The 12,278-nt window shown below is 54.5% G+C and overlaps 1 protein-coding gene across 1 annotated transcript in view; it reads right to left on the bottom strand.

Annotated features, from left to right (window-relative positions):
• Positions 1-9,459: 9,459 nt before the first annotated feature.
• Positions 9,460-12,278, bottom strand: part of DNAAF5 (dynein axonemal assembly factor 5) — a 41,950-nt gene continuing 39,131 nt past the window's right edge. Inside the window, exon 13 of the mRNA XM_039226097.1 lies at positions 9,460-10,455. Coding sequence (XP_039082028.1) covers positions 10,319-10,455 — 137 coding nt within the window. The 3' untranslated portion in view covers positions 9,460-10,318. The remainder of the gene's footprint in view (positions 10,456-12,278) is intronic.

Genomic DNA, 12,278 nt, shown 5'->3' with positions numbered 1-12,278 from the left:
AGAGACGCCAGGAGTGGGGGACACATTGAGGCCGCCCACCATCATGCACAGACTTTTGTAACCAGATGACCAGAGAAAACTAAGAAAAGAGCCCCACTTGTGCAGAGCAGAATAAACAAAGAAAAGATTCCATCTAGACTTGTTTTTGTGAAATCTCAGAACAGTAGGGATAAAGAAAGACGTAAAAGCCTCCAGAAATTGAACTCATGATTCTTACAAAGGAAGGGTCATCAAACTGTCAACAGCAAGACACTCACAGATCTGTGCCTTCATAATTCTGAGGGGAGATTCCAGATCTGCAAGTCTATGTCTGCCAGGAGGGCAAATTAAAGGCCTTCCCAGCATGCAAAGACACCCCTTTCTGAGGACATGCTTATAATGTACGTCAGAGAACCAAGGACACCAAGAACAGGGGAAGTGTGGGACCAGCAGAGCAGTGGGCCAGTCTGGAGGCTCGTGGGGTGGTGTTCACGGTGACAGCCAGGGAGCAGGCCCGGACAGCAAAGAGGCTGGAGGGTTCTAGGACCGACAAGGCAGGCATGTGGGGCAAGATCTAGCATGAGAGGCTGGGTCAACGTGCGATAGGGTGAAGGCATTCTCTTCTTTAGAAAATGAGAAAAAATAAAGCCAATCGGAAACTGAATAAGTAAAATAAAAAGCTGTACACATGAGCTGCACAAATATGACACAAAGCAAACTGTGGCATTATCCTGGGTATTTCATGGAGTATGATCATTTTCTTGAAGGCCACTGGGAACAAAGAAAATGCTAGCCCAATAGGTTGTTCAAGAAATAAAACTCATACAGCAACCATAGAGGGAAAACACTGCTGATTGATTTCTAGCCTTCGGAATCAGTCTACAAGCAAAGCAACCTGTTCTAACGATAGGCAGAAACTTTGACAATGTCCAAGCAGAAGTATAGGTGACGTGCTGGGAGGCGGTGGAAGCATGGGAGGCAGAGGGGAGGGGTGGACCCCTACCTTCTGTAGTAGGAGAGGACTCAGAAACCATCCAAGTTGCTGGACGAGACATGGAGGTTGAAGCATGAACCGGTACATAATGCTATGTGAGAAAACCCGACAGGATACTCAAACTACTACACAGAGGTGGGAGATGTGACGGGGGTGGGTGGGAACTCCTCCTCTACCCTCACCTGATGCAGCCCTGGCGATATGCTTGCCATCTGTCCAAGCTCGCCTCCCGCCATCTTCCTCCCGCACGCGGAAGCCCCATCACCTGGCCTCCCTGCCACTCTCCAGTTTGCCACATTTGTCCCTGTCCGACATGCTTGTCCTTGCCAAGCCGGTAAAGACAGTCTGGGCAGCTGAGAGCCCAGGAAAGGGCATCTGCCAGGGCTACTCCCCAGCTTGCCTTATCCTGGGGCATGGGAGCAGCCAGGACGTGGATTGTCCCTTGCTCGCCCAGCCCAGAAGAGGGATAAATTCACCCCGGCCCACCTGTAGTTTGCAAAAAACCAAAACCAAACAAACAAACAAACAAGCACAGAGAATCATCAAATGCTCTTTGCCCAGGTTTCCCTACACTCACTGCCTACAGACCTGCGGTATGAACATCAAAGCCAGGCAGTTAATTCTGCTGCAATACTGTCCAAGTCTGTTAGGGCTGCCGTGACGACACAGCACAGGCCAGGGGCTGGAACACCACACACGTATTTCCCACAGTCCTGGAGGCCGGAGGCCCAAACCCAAGGCTTCGGCGGCTCGGTGCCTGGTGAAAGCCCACTTCTTGCTTCACAGACAGCCGTCTTCTCTCAGTATCCCCATGTGGCGGAAGGGACACGGTGGTTCTCTAGGCTCTTCTATAAGGACACCGATCCCACTCAGCAGGGCTCCATGACCTCAGCACCTCCCCAAGGTCTTGCCTCCAAACACCATCACCCCAAGGATTAGGTTTCAACATACGAAGTTTGGGGAGAATGTGAATATTCAGTCTATGAGACACTGTCCACTAAACTCCGGCCTTGACTCTGAGTTCATGTTTCTCCACGAATGCACTTCTCCTGGCCTGAGCCAACCCTGAATCCCACGTTGCATCTGGCTGCCATTATCCTCAGACACTTGCCATCTGGGACCGTTCCTGAGGATTTCCTCAGCTTTCCAGAGCGTGGCCCTTTTGAAGAGTACTCGGTATGTCGTGCAGTGTCCTTGTTTGTACTTCTCTGAAATGCCTCCATGAGCCCACTGAGGGGACGCATCTTCGGGGAGAAAACCACAGGAGTGGTGCTGTGTCTTTCTTGATGCATTCCTGCATCAGGGACGTGTGCCGTCGCTTTGACCACCTGGTTGAGGGGCGTTGGTCAAGTTTCTCCACTATGAAGTTGCTATGACTATTTGTTCCTGTTAACTAATAAATACCTTGGGGGAGCGATTTGAAGCAATCCAATAATCTGCCTCAGAATAATCTGCTCACCAATCCTGCATCTGTCAGACCTTGCAGTGATTCTTATGGTTGGCCTCTGCCTGAAGTTGTTTTTCACTTCCCTCACCCCTACTGCATCTACTGTGATATTTCTATAGGAAAGAGTGGTCTTTTCTCTCTCACTTATTTACTCGTTCTTTATATTGCTGTGGCCTTGGGGGTACTCAGTTATGATAACAGTTATGATCCAATTGTATTATTATCACCTTTGCTGCTCATTATTCCAGCCTCGGCCACCAGGAGCTCCTTCAGGTGGGCTCCCGAGTCCTGGTACACTCTGATGTCGATGTCGTGTTGTGAGCACCTCCTTACCTTCTAGCACAGGGCACACCAGGCCATCTTATGCTTTCTCTATCCCAGCCCCAGAACCTGCCCCTGCTTTAAGAGGCCCATTTGTAAGCGCAGGGCTGACTCGGAGCAGCAGGCGGGTGTGGTGAAAAGGGAAGGAAGGGCACTCCCAGCCTCATCCTCCCACCCCAGGGCCCGAAGGAGTGTGCTTCCACCAGGGAGGCTGTGGCTAGCAGCAGGTGGGCGGCTCTTTGTGGACTCCCAGCAGCCAGCCTTGCGCGGGATCCTGGGATCTTCCCCAGGGGGCACCTGGGGCAGGCGACTGCACTCTGAGGTGCACGGTGGGAGGGTGCCTCGGGGTACCCCGGAGGAGAATGAGTTAACTGCTCAGAGCCAGGGCTGCAGTCGAGGTGCAGGGCGTGGTCTCGGAGCACCCCGCCCCCCACCAGGAGGACGGGCTAATTGCTCACGCACTCAGAGCACCCCTCCCCCCACAGGAGGACGTATGTCTGCACCACCTCCTCCTCGCCCTCTGGGCCCCTCCCCGACTAGGGAGGGTGGGGGCAGTGAGCCGGTGAGGACGGGCTCAAACCCCAGCGGCCCCAGTACCTCCTCTCAGTCACTTCGACCTCGGCTGGCCTCTGACTCGGTGTAGAGGGAAGACCGCTCGGCCTGAACCGGAGCCAGCAGCTAGGTTTTGAACACCGGGGGGCGGGAAGGGCCTGCAGGTGCATTTGTCGGAGGAAGAGGAGGACAACGCCATCCTCCAAACAGCGGCGGCCTCGGCCAGCCGTGCTATGATCCCCGGGACGGAGTCGACCGCGGACCTCCACACTCCACACCGAGGGGCGGGGCGGGGCGCGGCCTCGTGACGCGGACGCGGCCAATCGGGGACGCCAGCGTGGCCTCGGGCCGGGCACGCGCAGAAGCGCCCGCAGTTGCCTTCTGAGCATTGGCTGCCGCAGGTGCGGAGCGGCGCGGGGCTCGCTGGGAGTCTTAGGCTGGTGGTCACATGCTTCCCGCGACAGCAGGGGCACCTGTCGGGCTACTCGGACACTGGGGGCACTGGGGGGCGCGGTAGCTGTGGGGATGGGCGCCAGGCGTCCAGGGGGGCACGGCAGGCGGGCGCTGGAAGTTGGGGGAGAAGGCACGTGGGGACGGGGCGGTGGCACGGGCAGGCAGGCACTGGGGATGTGGGGGCACAGGCTGGGAGGCGCTGTAAGTGCTGGAGGCACAGGCGCTGGGGAGCGCAGGCGGGCCCTGGGGGCATAGGCACTAGGCGTACTGGGGGGCATGGGCAAGTGGGTGATGAGGGGTTGGGGGCAAGGGCACTGAGGGCGCAGACACTAGGGGTGCTCGGGGGCAGGGGCGGGGACTGGGGTGCTGGAGGCACAGGCACGGGTGGCCCTGGGGGAGCAAGCCGGTGCTGGGGGTGTTAGGGGTGCAGCACTAGGGGTACTGGGGGGCATGGGCGGGTGGGCGCTGGGAACATGAGTGGGGAACCCCGGCTGTGGGAGCTGCACACAGCCCTGCATGCTGGGCGCGGGCACCAGCCGCTTGGTGACGCTGGCGCCTCCACCAGGAATGGCGGTGGGCTCGAGCTCCGATCTGAGTCATCACAGGCCACGCGGCTGTGGGAGGACAGCGTTTTATCCTGGAGAAAGTCCTACACAAGCTGGCAGTGCCCAATCGTGGTTTTGCCAGTATGTGTCATCAGGGTTTCAAGTTATATGTGAAATATTCACAGTAGCTCCTGAAATATTAATTTCACATCATGAATAAGGGGAAGAGCAGGCTAAAACACTCTGATGAGTGGGGCTGGTGGCGAGGGCTGTCATCCCGCCACAAAGCCCAAGGCCCTTCTCAAGGACAAGTGAAGTGTCCCCGGGAGTCCCCGGGAGGCCATTTCCAGCAAGTTGGTGACCTGCAGCTGTGCAGGCGGCGAGGCTGGTGCATGTGCTTGTTCTAGAACCCAAACCCCTCCTGTGTGCACAGAGCCCACAGTACTTGATCCTGGGGTCCAGAGACCGGAGCCTCACCCGCGTTGCACACCTAAGCCAGGTAGTTCCCCACATTCACTTACAAGGCGGTGTCCCCTTGTTGCCACGGCTGCTACACCTCTTTGCTCTCAATCTTGGCCAAAATGGTCAACTCACAATCTCAAGAACAAAAATACAACCTGACGAAGTCCTAGAGGATAAAGGTGCCAGCAGTTAGGCCAGAGAGAGAACTCACAGACTTCTTTGTGGATTCTTCTGTCTGCGGTTGTACTCGTCCGCCAGCACCAGGCACTGCCACATATCCAAGTGACACTATCCCAAACCGGACCTGCGCAGGTGCCTGGGAACAAGTCCGCAAGTGCCGCCGTCCTTGGTGCAGGTCCCAGGCCTCCCTGCCCCAGCCAGGACGGGTCACAGGAAGGAGGCTCAGACCTGGGGACAAGGCCACGGACACGTCCAGGTCAAAGGAGGGGCTGGGGGAACAATGCACGAGCGAAGGCTGCGGCTCCCTTCTGAGACAGCAGCTGTCGCCCACCAGCATGCTGCTGTGGCCTGGGAAAATGCTTTCAATGTTACATGACTCAGCATGGGGGAGTTGCGAAAGAAGAGGTACTCGTAGCCCACGCTAAGTAACGTCCAGTAATTCCTCTCTCATGTTCACACATGTGTAGGCGGAAAAAATAGGGTAACGGTCCCTGAAATGACCGTTGTTGATTCAGTGGTTGAAAAGCAACTGTGGGGGCGCCTGGGGGCTCAACTGTTTAAACATCCAACTCCTGACTTTGGCTCAGGCCACCATCTCATGACTCCTAAAATTGTGCCCTGCGTTGGGCTCTGTGCTGATGGTGTGGAGCCTGCTTGGGATTCCCTCTTTCCCTCTCTGCCTCCCTGTCTCTCTCCTGCTCATGCTGTATCTCAAAAGAAACAAATGAACTGAAAAAAACAAAACAAAACAAAACAACCATGGCAGGGCCTTGCCTGTTGTAGAGTTCTGCCTGGAAGAAATCCTGGGGGTGGGGGGTACCACCAGTGTGTTTCCACATGGTTACGTGTGAGTGCCACTCCGGCAGCAGAGGGGGAGTGCTGTCCAGTGGGTAGCTTGTTACGCGTTCATACTGTTGATGGGGCATGAGGGTGATTTCCAGCTTGGGGCTGGGGTACGGCTGCTGTGAACACATGGGTACAAGTGTGTGCATTTTCGTTCAACAAAACAGCTTCTTGATAAACCTCTGGCTCGGGCACCCTGAGTACCCTTCCCTGGAATGAGGCCCTGCGCGCTCTGGAAGAAACAGGCGAGCTGACCCATGAGCTAAACACATCACGTGGGGCCAGAGCATCTCTGACTTGAGTCTCAGCGGCGTGGTGTTCTTGCCTGGCTCACACACGTGTGTGAAAGCAGACACGGGGTGCCCGGGGGCTCAGTCTATGGGGCCTCCCCTACTCGACTTTAGCTCAGGTTAGGATCTCATGGTTTGTGAGACTGAGACCTGCGTTGGGCTCTGCAGTGACTGTGAGGAGCTTGCTTGGGATTTTCCCTCTCTCTGCCCCTCCCCAGCTCACTCTATCAAAATAAACATTAAAAAAAATGTTTATTCTTGAGAGAGAGACAGACAGAACACAGCAGGGGAGGGACAGAGAGAGACGGAGGGAGACAGAATCTGAAGCAGGATCCAGGCTCTAAGCGATCAGCACAGAGCCCAATGTGGGGCTCAAACTCCTGAACCGTGAGATCATGACCTGAACCGAAGTCGGGCACTTAACTGATGGAGTCACCCAGGCATCCCAACAAACATTTTTGAAAGAAAGTAAATTCAAAGGTACCAAAGGGCACAGACAGAGCTCAGGCTGCTGGCCTGACAGGCAGGCCCCCTCCCCAGAGGCCACCACCCTCACGAGTTTCTTCCGTGCCCTCCCAGGCGGTGGAGCATGCGACTCTCGGTCTCGGGTTCGGAGTTTGGGCCCCGCGCTGGATATAGAGGTTATTTAAAAAAAAAAAAATCCCAAAGAAGAAGACGGAAACAAGCTCGAGAAGGAGAGGAGGTATTTGCGAACCTAAGCGACGAAGCTCTTGTATCCAGAATATCGGAACTCTCATATTCAAGGAGAAAAGCTCATTTTGAAAAAAAAGAGCAGGAGTTGAAGATATTTCACCAGTGGAGACATACGGACGGACAAACAGGCACATGGAAAATGCCCCGTCATCAGGCGTTGGGGAAATGCACACTGAAGCCATCCCCAGGCCCCAACGTGCCTGTCAGAGTGGACCGGCTAAAGACGCAAATGGATTGGTGCTGGTGGGACAGAGGTGCTGGCGCTCTGGCAAACGGCTGGACAGTCTCTCGAAACTGAGTGCAACCCTCTGCAACTGCCGTGCCCTCCTAGACGTCCGCCCCAGAGAGACAAAAGCACGTGTCCATGCAACCATGTGCACATGACTGTCCTGAGAAGCCTTCTTCGTGACAGCTGTGAGCTGGGGGCAAATGCACCACGTGTGGTGCAGGCATGGGATGGAATACTGCTCAGCAGCAAAAAGGAATGAGCCGCCACCGGTGGGCGCTACAGCATGGATACAGCTCAGTTACACTGAAGATGAAGAAACGAAACCGGAAACACATTCTAAGTCCTCTTACATACAGTCCCATGAGGTGCAGACTGCTGGGTCGTGACCACATGCAGATCTGAGTTCCCTGGAGGTGGGGAGAGGGGCAGGAGAGAATGGGGGTGGCAGGGAGGTTGGCCGGGAGGCTGGCAGTCTGCCCTATGGTGGTGGTTCTGTGCGTGTCCGCGTGGGTCGGGATTCGCACAAATTGCCCACTATAAGTATGTGCAGTGAAGAGCAAGGCAAGCATCCCCCAATGAAGCAGTTAACAACAGGAATCAATCAATCAATCAGGGGCTACAAGAACGTATTGAATAAGACCTAGTAATTCAACTCGGAGGTGCTGCCCATGAGCAATAGGATCATGCCTCCCACACGTACCACAGAGCTCAGAGCTGCTTTGTTCATAACGGCCTCAAACCTAAATGCCCATCAACAGGTGAATGGAAAACAGCAGCGCTGGGACTGTAGGGTCCACAAAGCCTAAAATATTTACCCTCTGGCTCTTTCCAGAAAGAGGTGCTGATCCCTGAACCAGCATATGAACAGCCTCAAAAACTACGCTATGTGAAAAAAGCCAGATGCCTAAGAGCACCTACCATCGGGTCCCATGGATATGAGCTTCTAGAACAGACAGCACCTGAGACAGAGCAGCTCCACGCTTGCTGGGGCTGGGAATGCGAGTAAGGATCGGGGGCAGGGGTGGGGTGGGGCGGAGTGAGGGGCTCTCTGGGTGACAGTGAGCCGAATCAGCCATGGCAGTGGGCATGCAACCCCATAAATTACATCTCAATAATGCTGTAAACTTGCAGGGACTAATTTTTTTAATGTTTATTTTTTATCTATTTTGAGAGAGAGAGGGAGAGTGCTAGTGGAGGAGGGGCAGAGGGAAGAAGAGAGAAAGGATCCCAAACAGGCTCCACACCGTCAGCACTGAGCCCGCTGTGGGGCTCGATCCCAGGAACCGTGAGATCATGACCTGAGCCGACATCAAGAGGAGGATGCTAAACCGACTGAGACTCCCCCATGCCCCAAGGGACTAAATCCTACGTGTCCCTGTTCTCGGCCAGCAGCACAGGGCGGAGAAGGCTCCGTGAATACTTGAGGAGTTGGGTGAAGAGTTCCCAACACTTTGTAAACGTGAAGCGAAGACGGACACGTTGGTTCTCAGGTGCTCAGACTGCTAACCTCGTTCCGGCTGAGCCATCTTTCTCTGGATGCACACCTGCTCATGTCACACGGCTGGCCCTGGCCCTGACCCTGTCCGGCTGCCTCTGCACACTTCCCCTTGAAGATGGGTGGACCCTGAACCTGAATATCTCGCTCTTCTTTCTCTGGCGGCCAGCACGGAGCTGGGATGGGCAGCCATCAATGCCAGGACATACTGCGCCTGCCTTGTGAGTGTGACCTTCGGCCAAGCTCTCTGCCACTTCCGTTTGGTTTCGGTGTCCCTTCATGGCTGACCAAAGACAGAAGAGGGAGCCCCTGCTGGACGTGAAGACGGGTGATGCTCAGGGCAGGGTCTCTGGAGGGCGGGCCACCAGGCACACCCCAGGCGCTGACTCAGCAGGTCTGGCTGATGCCCTACAACTTGTATTTCCAGCCGGGCTGCAGGGGATGCTGAGAAAGGAACAGCACGGGGTACAAAGGGCAAAGGGCAATCAGGGAACTGGCACGTGATGTACCCGAGGGCAGCCCACACGCCCGGGGCCATCGGTGACAGAACTGGGCTCTGGCGGCAATCACAACTGGAGGCTTTCAAGTGTGGGAAAGGCAAGGGCAGTGCACAGCTTGGGGACGCGTCCCTGTGGGACCTGGGAGGCAGTAACCCAGTCTGCGGCGCAGGTTTGGATCTGCTACCTGTCCAGGCCTGCCCCCTCCCCCGCCCGCACCTCAGGGCACACGCACACAAGGGCCCCTCGCAGCCTGGGGGCCAACCTCCCAATGGGGTCTGGAGCCCCTGCCACCTGGTGTCCAGAGAAGGCACTGCACTGGGCAGTGGGAGAGCCTGGAACTGGCCGCCCAAATCTGGGGGCGGGGGCCCTGTGAGATGAGATCTAAGGAACAAATGAGCGATTTCTAAAAATGTTGATTAACTACCAAAGCACATTAACACAGGCACACAGAATAATTATAATAAATTATTTTTAATTAAATTCTCAAACTCTAAGCATAAATGTTCATATTTGATTGTTAGAAAATACACACAGTATTTTTCCCATTAACATAAATATTTGGCTTATGGAAATAATATCCATTTAAAATAAAATTTTTTAGGCACTTGGGTGTAGAAAGTGCTAGAGAATAAAATGCAATTTTGCTTTACTGCTGCTTATGTAAGAGAGCTACCAAAATTACATCTGATTAAATACCCTATTTTCAACACTGTTTGCATGTTTCTAAGAAGAAACATCATGACCAAATGTATCCACGTAACACTCTGAGTTCCAGGATATTTTAAATGGAAAACTGTAACTGATAAAGATTTTAAATTCCTTTTAGTGTGTTGACTGCCTGCTAAGTTTTAGTAGACACAACCCAAAAAAAGAATGAAATTTCTTTTTCATAACTTTTGCTTGGAAGAAAAGGAGTCAAGAACTTTCTGGGTGGGGTGGGCATTTACGCATGACAGAGACACTGACCCACGAGCGCAGCAGGTGCATGTCGCTGCGAGACAGACAGGCTGATTCGGCTGCCAGGGTAAGCAGGTGCCATTTTGTTCTACTTTCAAATCAACCGTAGATTTTGGGGCGATCTGTCAATGAACTGCATACATAAGACATAAACGCAAAGAAACCACTCATCGAATGTTATTTCAAGAAACTGTGGGGCCCGGGAAGTGTCTCGGAGAATCTTGCGTGCACTTTCGGAACACTCCTGCCCATGAACGTCCCAGGCTGTTGACAGCAAGGTGCCCTGCTGTGGGGTGGAGGGCCTGAGCCCGGACCGGGGGTGGATGGGAGCTCGGGGCCCCCCAGCACGGGCCGCGCTCACTGGGTGGGTGGCAGGGCCTGCAGGTGCTGTAGAAGCTGCTGGCAGAGGGCCGGGGAGCGGTGCTTGTGGACGACGGCCTCGGTTTCTCGCGCCAGGAGCTCAGGGAACAGAGCGCTGCCTGCTTTGAGGACCTCTGTAAAACAGCACAAAACCGGTGACATGCCAGATAAGACAAAACCAATTCCTGTTGATGAAGAGCAGGGAAAGCGCGGGGACCGAGTGGCACTAATGACAAAGGGCAGATCTCCTAGAGACCAGCAGGCCTGTACACGTAGGCACCTAATGACAGGGTGCCAGACCGTGCGAGGCAGATGAATCCACCATGTGTCTGGAGACTTCTGTGTGCCCTGTCAGAGATGGACAGACCTGGCCGGGAGAAAGCCAGTGAGCACATGGCTCAACTCAGTGGCACCCCAACTTGATCTATGGATTTAAGGCAATCACAATCAAACCCCAGCAAGTTGTTTTGCAGACATGGGCCAAGTGAATGTCAAGTCTATACGTAGAGGCAAAGACCCTGAAGCGCCCATGAATGATGAAGGAGAACAAAAAAGCTGGAGAAGACACACACTCTGACTTTGAGACTTCCCGTAAAGCCACAGAGTCGACAGCGTGGTGTCGTTGCAAGAATAGGGGGCTGGCTGGGCCAGGGCAGAGCCCACACGCGGACCTGCTCATCCAGCCTGTGGCAGCAGGCACAGGTGACACTGAGGAGCAGAGGCAGTCTTTTCAATAAATGGAGCTGGAACGAGTGGGCGTCCACTGGCCTGGGGAAAAAGAATCTAAACATGGATGTTACATTCTTCACAAAAGCTAACTCAAAACGGATCATAGACCTAAATATAAAACTGGGAAAAGTACGAAAAAGCACAGAACTCCTGGAAGAGAACACTCAAGAGAACCTGGGTGGCCCTGGGCATGGTGATGGCTTTCAGACACAACGTCCAAGGAAAGACTCACAGAGGAAGTAACTGATGGCCTGCCGTCACTGCCCTCCACATGTGTGTCTGCAAAAGGCAGTGTCAAGACTGAGAAGGCCAGACTCAGGCTGGAGGAGAATGTCTACAAAAGGCACATCTCCTAAAGGACTGTGATCCACCATATCATGCAAAGAACTCCAAACACTCAACAGGACAACAATCCAAGTAAGACAGGGTCAAAGACCTAACGATATGTCAGCAGGGGGTAGACGCAGGGTGAGGACGGGCATCCTGAGACGATGCTCCATGTCGTGTGTCCTACGTGTGGAGGCAACAGCAAGGGGATGCCGCCACGCGCCTGTCAGAAGGGCCACGACCCCCACCACGGTGGCCCCCAGGACCCGGCAAGGCCACAGATGTGAAGCGGGGCAGCCACTCTGCAAGATAGCTTGGCGGTCTGTTACGAAACTAGTATATTCTCACCACGTAATCCCGCAGTTGTGCCGCTTGGTGTTTACCCGAAGGAGCCGAACACTCCTGTGCACACAAAACCTGCACGCGTGTGCTCACAGCAGCTTTGTCCAAACCGTCTAGTAGCTGGGCGGGCACAGAATCCATGGTCCACCTGGACGATGGATTACTATTCATGCTGAGAAGAAACGAGCTGTGAAGCCACGAAAAGCCACGGAAGCAACTTAAATGCATATCAGCAAGTACAAGAGCCCGATCTGGAAACTTCATAGTGTAGGACTCTCGACTCCACGACGTTCTAGAAAAGGCCAAACTATGAACATGGTAACAAACCAGTGGCTGTTAGGGCAAGGGGAGGGTGAGAGGCCTTAGGCAGAGCACGCAGGGCCGTGTAGCTATTCTGTGTGACTCTCGAGTGGCGGGGCCAGGTCACACGTCCGTGCACACCTACACAGCGAGCCTCTCAGCAGCTGCACTCTGGGTGCCATGAACGTGTCAGTGTGGGTCCACACAGCAAGAGACACGGCACCGCCAGTGGGGAGCGGTGGTGTGTATGGGGGGGCAG

The sequence above is a fragment of the Hyaena hyaena genome, unplaced genomic scaffold (genome assembly GCF_003009895.1).
Source record: "Hyaena hyaena isolate Hyena2069 unplaced genomic scaffold, ASM300989v1 scaffold_20, whole genome shotgun sequence".
Lineage (NCBI taxonomy): Eukaryota > Metazoa > Chordata > Mammalia > Carnivora > Hyaenidae > Hyaena > Hyaena hyaena.
The sequence above is the reverse complement of the archived record's forward strand: the minus strand, read 5'-3'. Positions and strand labels throughout refer to the sequence as shown.